This window comes from Candoia aspera, chromosome 10 (assembly GCF_035149785.1).
Source record: "Candoia aspera isolate rCanAsp1 chromosome 10, rCanAsp1.hap2, whole genome shotgun sequence".
In the NCBI taxonomy this organism is placed as follows: domain Eukaryota; kingdom Metazoa; phylum Chordata; class Lepidosauria; order Squamata; family Boidae; genus Candoia; species Candoia aspera.
In genome coordinates, this window is record NC_086162.1 from 5,248,862 (window position 1) to 5,269,580 (window position 20,719).

Sequence of the window (20,719 nt, forward strand, 5' to 3'; positions counted from 1 at the left end):
ACTGGGTCTACTCACATCTCTGTCCCCTTCTTTATTCCCAGACAGCTGTTCCCCCGGGGCTTGCCAGATGAATTCACTTTGATCGTCACGCTACTCTTGAAGAAGCAGACCACCAAAGAGAACTGGTATCTCTTCCATATCACTGACCCTCAGGGATACCCCCAGGTATAACCAGCTAACTTGGCCCAGTCTTTCCATGGCCTCTCTGATCTATCATTTTCCTGTCCTTTCCACCCAGGCTAGTCCCAGTTAAACCTCCTTCCTTCCTTCCTTCCTTCCTTCCTTCCTTCCTTCCTTCCTTCCTTCCTTCCTTCCTTCCTTTCCAGAATAAGCTCAGCCAATGGTTGATCTGCTTTGTACCCTGTCCTTTCAACTAATGGGGCTGATGGGATTATGCCTGCATGCATGAAAATATAGTAAACTCTAAACTCAGGCTAATAAGATATGGTTGTTGTGTTCATTCCACCCACAGTGCCCCGAGAAAGAAATATTGTCACTGAATGTGGTGACCTGGTTCGCATTACACACTGAAACAATGGCTGAGTTCCCACAAGATGCTGAACCACAAATTATGGAATCCACCTCAGCCTGCTTCACCAAACTGAGACATGGACTGGTGCTCCGTCCTGACTTTCTCAGGATGGAGAAGTCTCTGTTTCTATGAAGCAGAAGGAATATTCTCCATGTGGGGTGGAGAACTTTGGCCACCAAACCCAGCTTTGCCCTGCCTGTTGTCTTCCAAATGTGTTAAGCATCAGGTAACCTGCAGACGTGTCAGGCACCAGATAGCCTTTTCGGAATTTTGAACACTAAGATATGCATTAGCATGCATTAGATTAAGGGAAATGTGTATATGAAAGTATTATATAAAGGAATAGTGTGGGCAAGAATGCATATATTAAAGGAAACTCACATAAATCATATTGATTTTTACGTAGGTTAAAATATTATGCAGAGACATAGAATACTCATCTATCCCTTCCTGTTATTACCACATATTTATGACCAGATATATAAAATTTAGACAGTTCATTCAGCTTGATTAAACCAACTTAATTTGCAAGAAAATTGTTCAAAAAGGAACCTGACAATACTACATAGTATACCAAAAAAAAACACTTTTAAGTAACGCAAGAATCATTCTACATCTGCTCCATGACATATATTCTGGGGAATCTGCATTAGTTGTCATTTGCAACTTTTCCATCATATACCTACCTTTGTGCACAGCAAGGGCATTGGGGGGGGGGGGTCAAAAACGTCAAGGTGGAAGCCACAGTCATAGAACTGAAGCCCCACCTTTTTTGATGTGCATTGCAACAGACATCAAAGCAGCAGGGCTTTGAGCACACTCTTGTGGCTGCCATCTTGACTTTTTCGACCGTCCCGCAAATACCTCTAGGACACAGCTTCCTTAAAGTACAGACTTTTGTACACAATGACTGTTTTGGTATGCTTTTTAAAAAACGTGACTCTGTCTGATACACAATGTTTCTGTTTGCATGCAACTTTCCCAGTGACATGCTTTCCCCCCCGAACATACACTTCCTTTGTGCAAATTTGTAGGAACAGAGAATGACATGTCCCTGTTGTTGCTGCCTGTCTATGTCACGTTATACAGTTCCTCTCTTGGTGAAATCATCAGCGGGTTTCTTTGACGGCCTTAGTTCAGTCTCACTAGGTTCCTGCCTTTCATAACGGTGGGCCACCACTGCCTTGCATCTGGCAAAACAATAAAGCCGTCTGATTTATCTGCCACCATAAACTTCCATCTCTTTCTCTCCACTAAGCGCTCTGCCTTCATCTTTCAGCTGCTCTTCTCCCCTCCTGCCTCTCTCTTTTTAGAACCTTCTTCTATTCAGCGCCATCCCCTCCTTCCACCTTTTCAGCTCTCCCTGGCGGTCAACAGCAAAGAGCGAAATCTGGAGTTCCAAGCCAAGGATCCTCATGGGGAGCCGATCAGCATAGTCTTTGCTGGCAAAGGCATCACCTCCCTTTTTGACTTGAAGTGGCACAAGATGGCCATCAGCGTTCAAGCCCAGGTGGTCTCAGTCCACGTCGACTGCAGTTACATCTCATCTAAGCCCTTGCAGCTCCATCAGCGGCTGGTCAGCGAAGGCAATGCGTTTGTGGGACTGGACACGGTGCGGGGCATGCCGGTGATGGTAAGTTGTGGTGGTGGTGGTGGTGGTGGTGGGAGCATTGTGAACAAACAGTCCCTGGGAGATACGTCTCCAAGTTGAGCTGACCACAGCTTTCTCCAAACCAGGCAGGCTTGCAACCAAGAGAGAGGACAACTTGCAGCCACAGGCCTGAATGTGGCCTCTCTGGTGGCAACACTCACCGTAAAGAAATTGAGCCAAAGCAACTGAACAGCTTGAGCAACTGGTTTTCTTTATTTGCTAACAGAAATACAGTGATCACTAGGCTCCCAGCCAGCAAGAGCTAAGAGCCTGGATACTAGAGTACTCAAGTCTTATAAAGGTGACAGAATAATTGAATAATTAGTTTACAACTACAGATAAAAGACACAGATGCATTCAAGGGAGCTGGGGGTGTCTTCTTGTCTTACTTTTTGTCAGAGCAGTATTGGCTTCTCAAAGGCATAAACAGTACAATTGTTTTTTTTATAAGAATTGTATTAGAATTTCAAAGTAAAATTAAAATACAGAATACAGAAAAGCTTGAATACAGAACTAAAGAAGAAAGAAAAGCTAAGAAAGTGCAGAAATAGCAGGTACATAAAAAGAAGGTGACTTCTGACCTTCTCCAACATAGATACAAATGCTTATTATACAAATTCAATCTCTTACCATTAGTTAAACTTTTGCTAACATTATTTCCATAAAAACAAACAATTTAATCTTCAAAGCCCAAAATCAAAACTTCATTTTTTTCCGTTACCAGCAAATAACCCAAAAGCGGTTTCCAGGTAGGAACAAATCCAGCCACGGTATTTTCTCTTACCAATGCTGTCAGTTTTGCCATGTGCACCAGCTCCATTAATTTCACCGTCCATTCCTCCCTTGTGGGAATTTGTGCATCTTTCCATCTTTGTGCATATAAAAGCCTTGCTGCTGTTATCATGTACAAGAACAAAGCCCCATTTTGTTCCTCGGGTTGTTGGTCCATCAAACCCATATACAGTACAATTGTTGATTTTATTTTATTTATTTATTTATTTATTTGATTTCTATAGCCACCCATCTCAGTGAGATGATACATTGCTTATACTTGGTTATGATAATAGTATGTCCCTTTTCCTTTGGGAGAAGAGCAATGACAAATCTCGATAAAATAGTCAAGAGCAGGGACCTCACACTGACAACAAAGGCCCGCATAGTTAAAGCAATGGTGTTCCCCGTAGTAACATATGGCTGCGAGAGCTGGACCATAAGGAAGGCTGAGCGAAGGAAGATCGATGCTTTTGAACTGTGGTGTTGGAGGAAAATTCTGAGAGTGCCTTGGACTGCAAGAAGATCAAACCAGTCCATCCTCCAGGAAATAAAGCCAGACTGCTCACTTGAGGGAATGATATTAAAGGCAAAACTGAAATACTTTGGCCACATAATGAGAAGACAGGACACCCTGGAGAAGATGCTGATGCTAGGGAGAGTGGAGGGCAAAAGGAAGAGGGGCCGACCAAGGGCAAGATGGATGGATGATATTCTAGAGGTGACGGACTCATCCCTGGGGGAGCTGGGGGTGTTGATGACCGACAGGACGCTCTGGCGTGGGCTGGTCCGTGAAGCCACGAAGAGTCGGAAGTGACTACATGTCCCTTTTCATACCCCAAGTAGGGAAGTGACAAGTTTTGGATTTTCTTATCTGTTTGCTTGAAAGAATCACCAATAATGGGGCAATTGGCTACAAATCAAAGTGTCTACAGAGTTAGGAAGATTGTTAAGTCATGAGAAGTGTATATACTAGGCAAGATGTATTTGTAGTTATCTATCTTTCTGGCTGATCTTAATATTTGCATAGGGTTATTGATGTAATAATAGAGGCCTGCCTTTTTTTAAAAAAATCCTTTCTTAATTCTTAGATTTTTCAGGCCTGACCATGTTTAGCCATTTTTATATTTGCTCCCATACCTCCAAACCCTTTGGGTTCTGGGTCCCTGAACATCTTTGTGCCTAATTTCTCAAAATCAGCATCATGATGGGAACTAATGAATAATAATATTAAAAAACCTGGTTACCAAGTTAACCTATTTCAGGATTTGCACAAAATATTCAGCAAGCAACAAAAATCCTAACCGAGTTTCATGCATCTTAAGCCCAACCAAACGTAATGCTGTTTAGATTGAAGCAGCCAATTTGTTTGACTTGATTAAGCATGAAGCGTGAGCAGTCAAAAGTATGCAAGCCTTTTGTGTGGGCTTAAAATAGAGAATAAAGGATAAGAATATAAGAATATAAGAATAAAGGACCAGATCTTCCCCTCCTCAGGCTAAAGGAAATGCCCTGGTCCCATTGTCATGAATGATTCTGCCCCCAGATTTTGCACTGCGTTTTGCACTGCATTTTTTTCTGGGGGAATGATTCATTCCCCCAGAAAAAAATAAATGGAGCCTCTGCTCATCAGAAAGCCACCCGTCCTTGTTTTAGGAGGACTCTACCTCCTCTGAAGCAGTCGTCAAGAATACCTGGATACCCATAGATTTGCAAAATACTCCTACTTCCTTGAATGGTCCTCCCCTTTTGTAAGAGAGGAAGAAACTTCAAAAGGCTTTGGGGTCTTGCCAAATGTACTTAGAAAGTTTCAGGAGAGGTAGCATCTGCTGGCAAGTGAAAAGGGTCCCTGCACCTCTTTTAGCTCTGGACTGCTCTTGACATTTCTCAGGCCTGAGAAGGAAGCTCTAAGTTTGCTCCAGTTGTTTTTTATGATACATGAAATGTGGTGGCAACTTTCCTTGGTGGAGGTCCATCTCAGAAGGAATGTCGCTCTAGAGAATGTGAATCACTGTGAAGCCCTCAGCTACTGCAGCAGTAACTCAGCCAGCTCTCTTCAAGGCATCAGTCCTGCAGATTTCAATTTGGTCTCCTGGTTTTGTGTGCTGTGATTCACTAACACACTTCAGCTTCTTGTTACTGTCCTTTCTCAGAAATTTGGTGCACTGGGCAAATGTTGCACAGCACAAATGTGCATTATTAGGATCTCTGAACTGTTAAGGAAGTGGGTTCCTACCATCTGACTTTTGGACTTTGTCCCCATCTACAAAGGGAATGCAAGAATAGCTTCGTGGTAGCCAACACTGAAATGATTATTTTCCCCTCCCAGTTCCAATGTTTCTTTTCTGGAAAGAATTTGAGCATGATGTATTGAGAGGGAAGGAGCCAGCTTTGCTGTTAAACAGACCGCTCAGCAGTAATTGCCCAATGAGGAAAGAATAACCTGTATAAAGAATATGCATTTTTAAAATGTTCTTAAGTATCAACCATACATTGAGACCCACCATTTGAGATGAATAAGGCATGCTTACAATATTCCTCCCCACAATACCTTTGCATGTGTTCTGAATCTTGCATTTCTCTAGATGGATTAAGGCTTCAACTTCCTGAATTCTCAGCTGTCATGGACAATGGCCATGTTGTCTGGGAATGCTACGGACTGGTAGTCCCAGAACGTCTAGAGGTTGGCCAACTGAATGAGGCTGCCCAGCATTTCAAGAAGTATAACAAGTATTTTAACTGGAATTTTAATCCATCTAGTCTAGTAATTGGCCAGACTTCTAGCAACTAACTAGCTATCCCTCTGCCATAAGAGACTTATGTTGACTTTACTATCATGTTAGGTATGTGCCATTAAGCTGGGCTTGACCTGTCTCCAGTGACAACCAGATGATTTTTCAAGGACATTCCTGTAATCTTCCTGATTCTATCCATCCACCCAATCCCATGTCTTCATTATTTCCTTCATCCTTATCAAGATAGTTTCTTTCCCTAGTTGGTCATCTTTTTGCATCACATGCCCAAAGTATATGAGTTTCTGTTTCACTTCACAGGTACCAGCAGCCTTTATTTAGTCCAGGACTGATTGATTGGTTCTTGCAGCCTATGATACTTTTAATAATTGATTTCCAAATTAATAATTTGATATTTATCTTCTTTTTCTCAGTTTTCCTCAATGTCCATGTAGCACAGTTATTTTTACTAATCCCATATTATAACAGAAACCTTGGACAAGTCCAAGACACAGCTGAGTGGAGGCAGGATCTGAAATGTTTTGAATGGTAGTAGGTCTACATTTATCAGAGCTAAGTTTCATCAGGAATTGCCACCAAATTTTGCTGAATATTTGAGAGAAATCTGGAGGTTTCTGTGCAACGTGACCTTCCTAAAGTTCAAACTAGTTCAAACAATGTTCCTCAAAGACTGTAAAACTTTTGAGGCTGTCAGAGAATCCTGCTTAAGCAGAATTTGAGGTGAATCTAGAGGTATTCCTGAAGGAAAACAAAATGCCAGAGGAATTTCAAGAAAAACTAAAACTGCTGAAATAATGCTGATGAAATTCCTTCTAGGGGAATTCAACCATCGCTAAAATGCACAAGACTGTAAAAAGGGATAAAATAATTGCAGGGAGTATATCCAAAGCTGCAGAAGAATCGAGAGAGTAAGGCAAGGGAATCTGCATAATTATAAAGAAAAAAAAATCCGGTTGCATCAACCGTGTGGTTCCAGGAAGCAATTGTGAAAGCATTTGAGCTGATCAGCCAATGCATAATTAACGAGAAACTAAGCTATTTTGGTGTGAGTGCATTCTGAGATAAATCAAGCAGCTTTCAAAAAGCTTGTTCTAGGCCAGACCTCTGACTTGGCACTAATGTACCACATTCCCTTTCGGTAACACCTTGCCAGTCCTGGATTAATGCAGCATGCTAAACTCAGCCCAAGTTAATAAAACACAGTTGGTATGGGTTTGCACAATGCCCTAAATGGGGCCCAAAGGTCCCCTTTGCTTCCACCTGCACTTTGCTGTGCACGTGCCTATTCTTGTGTGGATGTTTACAGAACGACATGCATTATTTTGTATATCTGTGGTTTGATTTGTACAACCAGGGAGTTAGAAAACTTGGAGTTTTGTTACAAAAGTCATTTCCACAACATGCTAAGCTCAGCAGATTGAACCTTGGTTCTTTTGTGGGTGGCTGTAAAAAACAGCATCCCTTTTGTTACCCTTTCTAGCCTGGAAAATGGATGTATTGCGGTTAGGCGTATTGTTGTGAAAATAGCCTGAAGGCATTTATGTGTGAGAACATCAGGCCCCCAACTTCTTTCTTGATAGATTCCAAATACGAGGTATATATAGACAAGAAGAACATACACAACTTTTTTCTGTTAGAAGGGCTGATCAAAATCTGGGGCTGGCTCACCTACTGACATAGGTTCCACAACTAATGTTCATGGTGGTCAGCTTGGCAGGAGGTCACAAATCCTGGCTAGTGAGCCATTACGTACGATGGTAGCCTTCCCCAACCTGATGTCTTTGCTACCTGTTGAGGGTGCAAGTGCAGAATTCTCAGCAGAATTCACAAGGCACCCTGTTGAAGAAGCCTGCTATGAGTGGTGCCTGAAGAATTGCAGTGCAACCACTGTGGTGGGGAAGCAGTAGAAATGCAGGCCTGTGGAAGCCAGGTTCAAGAGAGGCAATGTAACGGTTAGTCCTCAGACCTATAAAGACAGTGGTTTAAACAACCAGATGCACACTCCCATATTGACTGTGAAAAGATCCACCGCTTCCCCAGTTCACAGAAAAACAGAAAGAAAATGAAGAAGTCTCTGCCCTCAAGGATGTAGGGAATATATTGGTTGTAGATGGGAAATAGTTCAGGTGCTGGAATTCCTTCAGTCCCATCCCTTTCTTCTCAGGTGTTTTCTTTGTTTTTTTCCTTTCTTTTCTTTTCCTTTCCTTTTCTTTTGTTCAATTGTGTCCAATTCTCAGGGACTGCCTGAACTAGTCCCTGTGGTTTTCTTGGCAAGGGTTTTCAGAAGTGGTTTGCCATTGCCTCCTTCCTGGAGCTGAGAGAAAGTGATCATCCAGGATCATCAGCTAGCTTTGTGCCCAAGGCAGGACTAGAACTCACAGTCTCCTGGTTTCCAGCCTGGTGCCTTCACCACTACCCCAGACTGGCTCTCTTCTTCTCAGCAAATCTTGCTCAAGAGATTCTGTGGGAATCATGCTAGGAAAAGAGTTACTTTCTATTTTAGGCAGATGCTGAAGAGCCCAACAGCCTGTCTGAAAGCAGCATGTAGTGGATGGAAGAGAAGAAAGTGATGGCCTGTATGACCCTGTCTTTTGGCAGGCTGGACCAGAAATCAACTTGCCAGAACTTGTGCATCTTAAAATACGAGTGAAGTCATGGGGGGGGGTGGTGCTCATGACTCATGGGCTGCTGAGCCTCAAGAGACAACGCCTGATATCTAGGCAGCCTCCAAAGAGATGTGGCTCAGTGCTGAAAGGATGGGACTAGAGATAAGAAACAACCTGGCCTGTTTTGTCCTTTCACTTTGGATCAAGGCCACTCTCCTCCCCAGAGATTCAAGAGGAAGGGATTTCAAAATCTGAGGACACTAGGTGGAAAATTATTCATGCAACATTCTTCATCACGATCTGTGCTGTTTCAAAGCAGATCTGTAGTTGCCCTGCAAGCCTCCTAGAGACAGTATTTCAAGAGATCTGAGATTAGCTGCTAGTCCTGAGATTTAAGCCAGATTTAAGCCTGATGCCATGTCTGCAACCCACAAAACGTAGGATTCAGGGTCAAAGCTTTGCCCTATCCAGAAACCATGTGAGGTGCCGAGAAACCCATGATGAAAGAGCCACTTGAGAAGCCCAACCTTTCTCACTTGCCCGGGGTGAATGGTGGCTTGGGAGTCTTCTCCAGGACCTGAAGGACGCAAGCTTTCTTCCCAGGAGTTTTGATTGCTGACCTAAAAGCCTGCCTGTTTATCGTTCCCAGTTTGACATTCAGCAGCTGCACATTTATTGTGACCCAGCCATGGCAATGCACGAGGGATGTTGCGAGATCTCTGACAATGGGGTGAGTAATTGTTAAGGCTTTGCAAAAAAGGACACTTTTAATTACGTATGAGTGTGTGGCGGGGAGGGGGGAGGTTGCGGAATGTTCCTGCCTATTCCCATGTTACCCTACAATCACAAGATGCTTATCTGCAGACAGAAATGGACAGTCTTCCTAGAGTATTATGCCTGGGTGTACAAACATATCCACACCCACAGACGTATTTATGGTTTGTCTAGGTTACACATCTATTATTTGCAGCTAAGCAGCATGCCTTCATTCATCTTCAAGGCATGCGATTAGTCATCCTGTATCTACTAGGGACACGAGAACAGCAATGGGAGAGTGGATCTGCCTTGATCTCTACTTGTGGGCTTCCTAGATGCTTCTGGTAGACTAACGTGGGAGACAGAAAGCTGACTAGATGGACCTCAGCCTCATCCAGCAAGGCTGTTCTCATGCTTTCATGTTCTCAGTTTAATGTACAACCAAGTGTTTCAATCAGCTGGAGATCTGACTTCTTGGGCCCACCATCGCATCCACAGTGGACTTTGAATTGGGCCAGTCTGTATTTTGAACCACTGTAGTTTCCAGCTATTTGCAAACCTGCCATTGGTCTTGGAGCTGAATCAGAAGCAAGCACTAGTGAGTTTTGTCTACAAGCAGAAAATCAAGATCCTTGTGGCACTTGTACCCATCCTTCTCTGTCCACACATTTGGCCATCAGTTTCTGGCCCATTCCAAGAGCTGGGTTCATACGGCTACACCATAATAGGGTTCGTTTGCTTTTTGGTGGCTGAGAGTTATTAATGAACCAGGCAACTCTGGCTTCTTCAAAGCACTGTGATTTAAAAATCCTGAATCCCCAACCTCTCATTTCCAAACCCGCTAGGAACATACCAGCTTAGAAATGCTTTCCCTCTCCATATTATTTCAATTCTTGTTTCCATTTCGACAGTGTTTTCCAGAAGCCTCTAAAACCCGTCGGGATGTGGAAGTCATGGAGAACAATGACTTGATTGAGATCAACCCCCAGACGGAAGGCAAGGTTTACACTCGCTGTTTCTGCCTAGAAGAACCTCAAAGCAAGCAGGTTGGTCCTTTCAGGGTATTCCCCCTGTACGTGTCTTGATTTTGTCTTGGGGTCACTTGCATGGGTGAACCTACTTTTATTCTTGGGTTTTATGCTTTTATGGATCCTTATGTGCTGTGCCTCAAGGTGGTGCAGGTAGTCCTCGCTAAACAACCATTTGTTTCAGACTTACAACGGTGCTGGAAAAAACGACTTGCAACTGGTCTTCACACTTATGACTGTTGCAGTGTCCCCGCAGCCACATGATCACATTTTGTGTACTTGGCAACCGGTTTACATTTATGACCGTCTCAGTGTCCTGTGGTCACGTGATCACCATTTTTGACCTTCCCGGCTGGCTTCTGGCAAGCAAAATCAATGGGGAATCCCATGATTCACTTAACGAACGCATGGTTTCCTTAACGGCCACAGTGAATCACTTAACGGCCACAGTGAATCACTTAACGGCCACCACAAAAAAGGTCATAAAATCGGATCAGATTCTCTTCATGACCACTTTGCTTAGCAACTGAAATTCTGGTCCAATTATGGTCATTAAGTGAGGACTACCTGTGCTAATGAATATTATGAATTAAAATAAAATCAGCATGAGAGGGTGTGCAGCAAAGGCAGAGAACCGTGGAAGACTTCCATCAAATCTTACCTCTGCCATGAAACCAAGAATGGTGATAATATAAAAGGACCTACTTTATGTTGGAGGCTACAACATAAATGGGTGTGAGCAAAGTTGTACTTGGGGCTCCGATAATGCTGCTTCAGCATGTGTCCAAGGGCCTCTGATTTTCATTTAAATGAAACCTGTCAAAAACTCACAAGAGATAAATTGAGAAAGTGCTCTCAGTTTTCATGAGATGTTGGCCATTTCTGAAGTAGACAGGTAGGTAGATAGGTAGGTTCCCACCACATGCATGAAACCACAGAAATGGTGCTCCCTACCCAGAAGGCTTTTAAGCCTGGCTTGAAGTACACAAAGTGGGCTCCTGTAATGGTATGTGGGAATGACCTTGGGAGACAGGAGGGAGAGACTCAGACTGCACAATGGTGGACAAAAGATGTCTCAGCCCACAGAAGGAAGGAGGATGTGGGAAACGTTTCAGATGGGACCCTCCCTGGTTTTCTGGAGAGTAAAAGGAAAAGAGGAGAGAAATACTTTCAGACTTGCAAGAATCTGTTAATGCAGCCTTCTCAACTTTTTGACCCTGGAGGAACCCTTGAAATATTTTTCAGGCCTGGAGGAAGCCCTGCACATTCAGGCTCAATGATAGGCCAGAAGTTGCAAAACCGTTATATTCGTTTCATGGGTAGGGCTGTATAGATGCATTAACGGTGTTCTTAAACTAAAAATAAAGAATGAAACGTACCTCTTTAATGTGAAGTTGCCCAAATTTGAAAGAATTTTTTTAAAATAAATTATGATCTCCCAGGGAACCCCTCATGAGCTCTCGCGGAACCCTCGGGGGCCATGGGACCCTAGTGGAGAAATCCTGGGTTAAAGTAACTTTACAATAAAGGTACAGCTAGTCCTCCTGGTTATGCTTCTTGTCTGAACTACCTTGCAGGGCCAACAGCTCCCTAATGGCCACTACATTAGGACTAGGATGACAACAATGCTTGTGGTTGTGAGGAATCCATTCTCTGGAATCCTAGAGCCTTTGCTCTGAAACAGAGTGCCAATGTGCACGGCAAAAAGGTTTTTTTAATGGGTGCCCGCAGAGAGCCAAGATTTGTCGCTTTGATTTATTTTGACAGTCATGAGGTTAAATCAGACCGAATTATATTGTATGGGAAACATTTGGTTATTTTGGCCCGACCGGCCCTGTTTTTCCATTCCCCAAACACTCTGCTTCTGCTCTATTTTGGCAGCAGGGCTCGAACCCCTCTGTGGAGCCAAAACGCCCCCTCTTTTTCTCAGCCTCACCTTCTCTGTGATTTTTAAAATTAAACATGAAAATGTTGCATTTCCTATTGAAATTGCTTTCCCTTTATTCGCTGCATTCTTTTTTTTTTCTTGGAAATCTGGGGGCATCTTAACACTTCCACAAGTTAAAAAGGGCAATTGTGTGGCTGGTGGAGGGCCACAGGGGGCGAAGGGCTGATGTGAGATAAACGGAGTCAGGATTTCCAGGGTTCAGAGGAGTCTGCAGGGTGCAGTCAAAAAAGTCAAGATGGCGGTTGTGAGGGCACTGCACATAAAAAACAGGCAGAGCTTTGACTGTATTCCTGTAGTCACCATCTTCCCTTTTTTGACCACATCCTGTAGATATCCCTGCCTGGGTTCTCCCTTGACTTTTCCAAAGGAGCTTCTTGGTTTTTTCCTTTGTTTTATCAAGCATCTTTAGCCTGTTTCCTGCTGCAAAATGGCAGGAAACCTTTCCACCATTTTTGAACTATAGTGGTAGCTCCCAAAGCTATGAGAAGAATTGGGTTTCATTCTGAACTAAGCCATCCGCTCAGCTTGGCTCTCATGTTCTATCTCAATCTCTGTCTCCGCTGTAGCCAGTCTGAATTAAAAAGTTCAATATGAATTTCAGGTTAATATGGTTCCCCAGAAAGGTGAAACTTGGGCTTCAGCTGAAAGGAATTTAAGAGCTGAGGAATTCATCGAAATCACCCAAATGTATCTCTTGAAGTTGGGTTGGTCTTTTGTTTGCTTGTTTTACTGCTGAGAGATGTAAATCTAGCCTTGAGAAGGGAAGATGGAGGGATAGGATAGCCTCTTCAGATACTAACAGGAGGTTTATACAGAAGAGGACCAAGATCGGTTCTGTGTTGTTCTAGGGTAGAGGACATAGATTAATGATCTCAAATGAAAAGAAGGCAGATTCCGTTTGTGTGCGTGTGTGTGTTAGGAGAAGCTCCCTGGGAAGAACAGCAGTTCAACAATGACCTTGAGAGTAGGGTTGAGCAAAGCATTCAGAGATGACCTTTGCAAAAAACACTGGTGGGAGCAAGGTGCCCCTTTTCAAAGCCCTGAGGTGACTTTGTCCTTGGTTTATGGCTATTTTGAGACATTTTTTAAGGTTCTGAAACCTGGGGTTAACTGTGCATCAAACTTGGACAGTGTCCTTTGATGACATCATCCCCGATTGGATGGGATCACCCATAGCACTAATTCATATCACTTTGTGGACAGAAGGAAAGTCTTCTGTCCCCAAAGATTCAAGGAGTCTGATGCCACCTTAATAACAAAACTATTTCACTATTGCATCAACGTGTCTAGCTGACACCTCGCAGATGAAGAGGATCCACAAAACTCATGTGATAATAAAAATGGTTAGTCTTTAAGGTGACCCAAAACTCTTGGATGGTTTTGCATCAAGAAACTCACATGGCCACATCCTAAGAAAACGGGAAAAACTGCATGCAGGAGGCATCATGGCACAAAACCTAATGGGGAAACAATAAACATTTGCAGTGGGCGGCCCTTGCCTCATCAAAATAGCTTGTTTTGATCCAAAAGTCTGAAACTGGTAGATATTTGGCATTGACTTAATCCACTGCTGGGTACATTTTGACTTAATGACTCTTTTGATAGAAATCACATTTTCAGCTCCCACAACGGTTTGGTAAATAGGCTAATAGGGAGAAAGAGCACGGATGGAATTAAATCACACTCAGCTGTTTGATTTTGTGGGGAACACATTTGCGACCAATTTGGAGAGTTTATTGTATATTTTGCTGTCAAATCCTTCTGAGAAGAAATGTACATTTTTTCCTTTAAAAAAACAATGAATGGAATGGAGTGGAGTGGAGTGGAAGCAGGGTGGACCAAGAAGTGTCAGTTCAAACCCAGCAGTCTGAGAACCTAATTCCACTAATATGACAGATGAAGGAAAGCTACCCAGTTGGAAGAACAAATTAAAAACAACAACGTATTAATCTATTGCATTCACAGCATTTAAAACCCCAGCACGTCACGCAGTTGCTGGAGGGAATCGGGTCACTTGGTGGCAACTTCACTTTCTGGCCAGCCCTCTTGGAAAGTCTACCTGCCATGAATGGGATTAAGTCCTGTGCTAGGCCATTGGGGAGGGGGCCTTGGGGGGGAGAGCAATGGAGGTTTCCATCTTAGATTCCGCACTATGTGCGGGGCCCCTGCTAAAGAACGTTTCACCCTGTAGAATGATGTGGGGAACCCATGCTTTCCGTTCCAGGCTGGTCTGTGGAAGCAGAATCCCAAGATTTGCTTCAGAATGCTGGGTTTGCCAGTCACCTCAGCTGACTGGCCCATGGACTTCCATGAGTCAGAATCGATGGAGGAAGACGAATGCACATTGACTTGGGGAGGCAGAAAGAAGGGGGCTGAGCTGGACATTCTGCCTCCAGGTCTCAGGACTTGAAAGGAACCTGTTGGCATGCTGAGCCCACTTCTGCTTATGCTGCTGAGCCCCTTTCTAAGAGTGCCTTTAGGGAAACACTCTGCAACCATTTTCAACTTGCAAGTCATCTTGTTTTATGTTGAATACTTTGCCACCCCCCCTTTTTTTTTTAATTTGTTCAGTCATGTCTGGTTCTTGGAGACTGCCTGGACAAGACCCTGCAGTTTTCTTGGCAAGGTTTTTCAGAAGTGGTTTGCCATTGCCTCCTTCTTAGGGCTGAGAGAGAGAGACTGACCCAAGGCCACCCAGTTGGCTTTGTGCCTAAGGCAGGACTAGAACTCACGGTCTCCTGGTTTCTGGCCTGGTGCCTTAACCTCTACACCAAACTGGCTCTCAGTTTGGCCCTGTTGAGAACACTTTGACTTCTAATTTGGCCCCACTCCCAAGCAAAGAATTCCATTAGCAAAAATCTACCATGTTGCTTCCGGGGGCAGAGATGTCTGTGGGTAGGATCTGGGGGGAGCAAATGACCAAAGCAGCCTGATGCCGAGGCAGTGCAAGTTCTGCCCCTTTTGTGAGTGAGTTGTGGCATCGCACGTGGGTAACACTGCTTTCAACATTTGGAGAAATGCACTGGACTGCAGGGATGTCTCTGGCTGGGGCCAGTGTATGGCTTATGTGTTGCTTGCTCTTGCTTTAGGGAGGCACAGTGTTTCTCAGCCTTGGCAAGATTAAGCTGTATGGACTTCAACTCCCAGAATTCCATACAGCCTGGGGAATTCTGGGAGCTGAAGTCCTTACAGCTTAAAGTTGCCAAGATTGGGAGACACCGGGGAGGTGTGCACTCCGCTGGAATCAGAGAGACCAGTAAAGAGGCTAGACGCCTGCTTGATAAAGGGCTGTCTTCTTCCAGCCACAGGGATGCGAGATGAAGGCCAAGCAACCTGAATTATTTCACACTGGCCCATGTTGGCTTGCTTTGAGGGTTGAGCCTCCCAAAATGAGCACAAATGCCCTTTTGGTTAACAGGTGGGAAGAGCGAGGGGAGAGTTCTCCAAATTTCTCCAGAGTGGGGAAAGGCCCTGCGACCATTTCTCAACGATAGGACTTTCTGGTTAGTGGGGAGGATGAAAGTTATTCTTGGTCTCATTTCACTTTTGTCTTTCATCCTTACTGTGTGTTTTTTCCGGTTTCTCCATCAAATTTTGAAATGTTTTATAAAAGCCCATTCAAAAATCTGCACATGTTTTGTGGGTTCAGCTCTCCTTGCGCACATAGTTATATGTTCTTTTTCTAATATTATGAATTATTGAATATCTCTGTGGTGGTTCAAGAATCACATTACAAAATTAAGGGGAAAATGATGTTGATTTGCTTGTGTTTTTGAGACGTGCAACTGAAGCAACTTGGTAGTAAGCTGCAGAGTGAATGAATTTCTCTTCTCTCCTTAAATGTTGTCTTTCGTGTTTACAACCGCTGCCCCTTATTCAAGAGTTTTATTAATGATTAAGAGGCAAAAGATGCAGTGTTGCTTATTAGCTTGTTTGTAACTTGCACAATCCAGCGCAAATAAAGCCCAAATGATTTTATTCTTAAAATGAGACTCAAGATGTTGTAGCCTGTTTGAGACGGTTCTTCTTTAATCGTCCATATGTTGCCTAGTAATGCTGGATGGCTCGAAAACTTGTTCAGAATTCATTTGGTCTTTTGCTCTTCTCAGCCAAAAGAACAGGACCTTTTCTTGGCAGGTTCCCATCACTCATGCATTAGACCAGATATGAAAACATACCAAGTCTGCAGCTTGTCACAAATGTCCTTTTAAAATTCTCCACCAAATCTGGGGGCAGAGAAATCAGGTGGACTTCTGAATTTCTCTAAGAAAAAGAGAACAGTTCCATCAATCACAGTGGGGGGAAATTCCCTTGGCTGGACATCCTATGCACATACACCTGGTAGGGAGAAGAATATCAGAATTGAAAAATCCCGAGGAAAAATATCACTTTGGATATTTTTCCTTGGACTGGTTTGAAATGAGGAAGCCAGATAGTCTGTAGCTTGTCAGAGAGAAGATGGTACCGTACAAAGAAAGTCTGGCTGACTGGTAATCACAGCAGGGCAAACTCACCCCATTCCATTCATTAAAAAATCTCCAAAATTCTCGTTTCCTCTGAAAGAATTTTGAAAGCAAATTCTTTTTCAAAAATTGAATGTAAAATAGTAGACGTTACCAGGGGCATCCATGGGAAGTGGGGAAGGGGGTATAAAGGTATCAAGATGGTCACCATGACCTTATGGTTGTGACTGCCATTTTGACTTTTTTGAACCTGCAGTGAAGGTTCCTGGATATCACTCATATATGGATGGATTTTTAAAAATATAGATTAATTGGGAAATGGGAGAGAATTAAAAGAAGAAATATGCTAGAGTTACATGCAGATTTATTTATTTGATTAATTAATTTATAGAATTATAGAATTTATAAGGCTACCTATCTCACCTGACTGACTCTGGATGGCTAACAATACAGTAAACTTAAAATAGAACAGAACAGAATAAAACAACACAATACAGTACAACCAAGGCTACAAGGAAAATTCTCCCATAATATATCCTAAAACATGTATGCAAGACTCAATTATCATCTTGGCCCTAATGTCTTAGGGGAAAGGCCTTGAAGACCTTCCATAAAACTAGCGGGGTGAGGGCCATCCAAACATCAGATGGGTGCTGTTCCATAAGGCAGTTACTGTCACAGAGAAGACTCCCTTCCTGGATCCAACCTGGTGATACTGTTTAACAGAAGGGACCTGGAGCATGTCTACCCTGCCAGATCTGGTGGGATGGGCAGAGAGGGAAATGGGTGGTCCTTCAAATAACCTGGCCTTGAGCTATGCAGGGCTTTCTAAGTGATGACCAACACCTTGAATTGCCCACTGGAAGCCACTGCAGCTTGCAAAGCAGTGGTGTTCCACTGGTGTACTGCCTGCACCCAAAACTGCATGTGCCATAGCGTTCTCGACCAGTTATACTTCTGAATGCACCATGTACAGTGTGATGCAGTAGCCCAACTGGTAGGTGATTTGTCCATCCCTAAATAAAAATGGATTTGATTTGCCAAAGGCAGAACTATTGAGCTACTTAAATGACTCTGCTTTCTGCTAAGCTTAGCCCTTGCCCTTCCTCTTCTTAAACACTCTCACCAAGGAGAACAACAGCTTCATTCATTCACTCTCTGGGGCCAGAGTCAAATCTGCCTCATTTTTTCCACAAGTCCACAAACTGAAGAAGAGAAGCCGACGAGCTAAAGGAGAGAAAATCCATTTGTTAGGAAGGAACAGAAGGCAAGCAGAAGAGAGAAATGGATGTGATTGATGTGATGTGTGGGGGACCCTGGGTAGCAAGGTCATCAAAGGGTGACCTGGATGGATGGATGGAGTGCAGTTGGACTGCATGTTGACATAAATCAAGTCTGCTAACAAGCACATCCCAGGAATGGCAGAACAGGGTCCCTTGGTGGATCAAGGAAGGGTGGGTGTGGGTGTGAGAGAGAGAGGGGGGGGGGAGGGTTACTTTGCTAGAAGCAAGGATGAGTAAGCAATTGGGAGTTAGGCAAAAGTAATGTTCTTTCCTGTAGAACCAATGCAGTACCGTGATTAAGGTTTTGGAAAGGCCTGGAAGATCTTCAGGCATGGAATCTGCCTGTGTGGTTGTGAGCTGCCCATTCTCTCTCTGCTGAGCCCAACTTAGCTCACAGTGTCACTGTTTGGGGGAAAAAAGAGGAGGAGGGAGGGCTATGTAGACCCCCTTGAACCCTGGAAGAAAAGTAAGATAAAAATCTAATAATGAAATGCCTAAGTGGAATGTTGCTGTCAACACCCTTATTTGGCCCATGTTCTGGGTAGCTTTTCCCCAAAGGCTGGGCTGGTGGAAATTCAAGGAGCTGCAGCCACAAGTCATCTGGGACCACCAGAGCTTCAGAAGGCTCTTGCAGTATGCCCTTGGCTGCCTTGCATGTGATCTGCAGGACTTGCTCATGGCAAGCATCCAGTTTAGCAGTTGAATGCAAAATACCTTGCATCTCCCTGCAGCTTGTTGCAGGTGGGGTTTTGGGGTTCATCTGCTGATCAGTAGTGAACTTGGAAGTCTATGAAAGTCAACAGAGTTTGTTGCCTCCTAAGAGAAGTTACCCTTGAGGTGTTCAAGCAGATATTTCCAATTAATCTCTTCTGCATCTGCCAGGTAGTTCCCATCACGGTTGGCCGTTTTTCCCACACCCTTGTAAAAATGTAGCTGCAACTCTTTACATTGACTCCTCAGTAATCCCATTAAGCTCAGCATTAGGAGTGCAGTTTGGTCTCTTGGTGAGTTTTTTAAACATTTAAAAAAATATATCAGGAAAAAATGTTGCAAATATTCATATGTGTAGTATCTTCAAACATATGGAGACTTGTACGCATCTTTTCCTGTTTCATGTAATTGTGAACATAATTCACTGAAGAACAGCTTTTTAATGCAAATTATCCTGCTTCCGTTCCATTTCTGGACTGGTAAATTTTCCTGATGTAAGCTTTTTTAGCACAAACTTTCACATTCCAAGCTCTTTTGTAACCATAAGTACTGCTGTGTGCACGCAGCTTTTGATAGGATGCAAAGATGCTTTGTCTGGAGATATGTGGCATTTTGAAGGGCCAGCTAAGTAAATTCCCGTCCATCAAAAGAGAGCATTACTCGCAAACTATAGGCCACCAGGTATTCTTTGATAGCAAAGTTGTGCTGTTTGTCCTCTGTGGCGTGAGAAATTGATGATTCCAGCTCAGATTTTTTTCCCCTTTTTGGATTATATGGGCTGGGATTGATATGAAATGGCATACATGATTTTGGAGAAGTGTGACCAATTATTTTAAGGAGAAGGTAAAATCTCCCTCAAATCAAGCTTGACTCCTGGTGACCTGCTGGACATTTTTTGGCAAGATTAGGAAAGTGTTGTCTCTTTTGTAGGCTGGACTTCCCGGTCTACCCTACAGCCCTGAGATTTCCTAGTGGTCCCCAATCCAAGTACTAACCCGATCTGATTTGCTTAGGTTTCTCAAGATCAACAAAAGAGCATGTAAGAAATCCAGGTGTCACTAAAAGGGTTTTTATTTAAGTCCAATGCATTTCATCCAGCGTGTTCCTTTTTCAAGGGCTCTGTGACAACAGAAACAATAATAAAATAATTTGCAACCTACGCATCTCAAAATTTCTAAAAATGGGCAGTCTTGTGTATTGAAAATATTTCAGGAAAAAAGCTCACGTTTTAAATACAAGCAAACAGATAGAAATAGAGAGATAAACGTTCTTGTATTTGTTTATTGAACTGACAAAAACAAGAACGTTGCTCTAATGAACACAAAAATAATTATCAGCACGGGACATTAACGTTCTTAAAACGGCTTGCCTAAGTTTGCTTCTAATGTGAAGGAAAACAGAAGCAAAAAAAAAAAAAGGTTCCCGCAAAGACAAAATAAGGCAGGAAACGGTTTTAACTAATGAAAAGTACGTGAATGAGTCAACAGGAGGTGTTTCCTTTTTCAAGATCAGCCATGATCAGCCAGCAATCAACCTGCCAAGACTTGGGCTGGGCAATCGACGGGGGTAAAATAGAGTCACTATGGCAGCCACAGCCATCTAAATGAAGCTCCACCCCCGTTTTATGTTTATTGTGGGCGGGGCTTCAGTATGTGGCCGTGGCTGCCATCTTGATGTTTTGACCCACTTTTGTGGACACTGCTGACTTGCACCCTGAGAGAAAAAACTCTCCAGCTCCTAAACTTGGAAGGACTCTTTGGTTTCAATCTATTGTCCAAATAGAATCCAAACTACTGGGTTTTATTGAATATATGTATATGTATATATTTATACACACACACACACACAAATACATATACATATGCACATACATACACACAGACACGCACACGCACAGAGTATGTATGCATGTATGCATGTATCTATATATCTATATATCTACAGTATATCTGGGGATACCTTGCTGGCTGGGGAATTCTGGGAGTTGAAGATGGACTTGAAGGTGGAGTTGAAGTCCTCACATCTTCAAGTGGCCAAGGTTGAAAAACACTGATCTGCATCATCTGTATCTGCAACTACTACTATCTCTCACGCCAAACAACATTACTCAGCCTATTTCTTTGCTGGTTTAGCTGATGTGCTGCTGTTCTGCCTCTTGACCTGGAGACACAAGATCCAGATCCTTCTTCAAAAAAGCTCCCAATTTCTCCTTTGCTC

The 20,719-nt window shown here is 43.3% G+C and overlaps 1 protein-coding gene across 1 annotated transcript in view; it reads left to right on the forward strand.

Moving 5' to 3' along the window:
* COL16A1 (collagen type XVI alpha 1 chain) overlaps positions 1–20,719 on the forward strand; it is a 178,165-nt gene that overhangs the window by 51,144 nt on the left and 106,302 nt on the right. The window contains exons 5-8 of the mRNA XM_063312279.1: positions 42–165; positions 1,890–2,165; positions 8,963–9,043; positions 9,981–10,115. Coding sequence (XP_063168349.1) covers positions 42–165; positions 1,890–2,165; positions 8,963–9,043; positions 9,981–10,115 — 616 coding nt within the window. The remainder of the gene's footprint in view (positions 1–41; positions 166–1,889; positions 2,166–8,962; positions 9,044–9,980; positions 10,116–20,719) is intronic.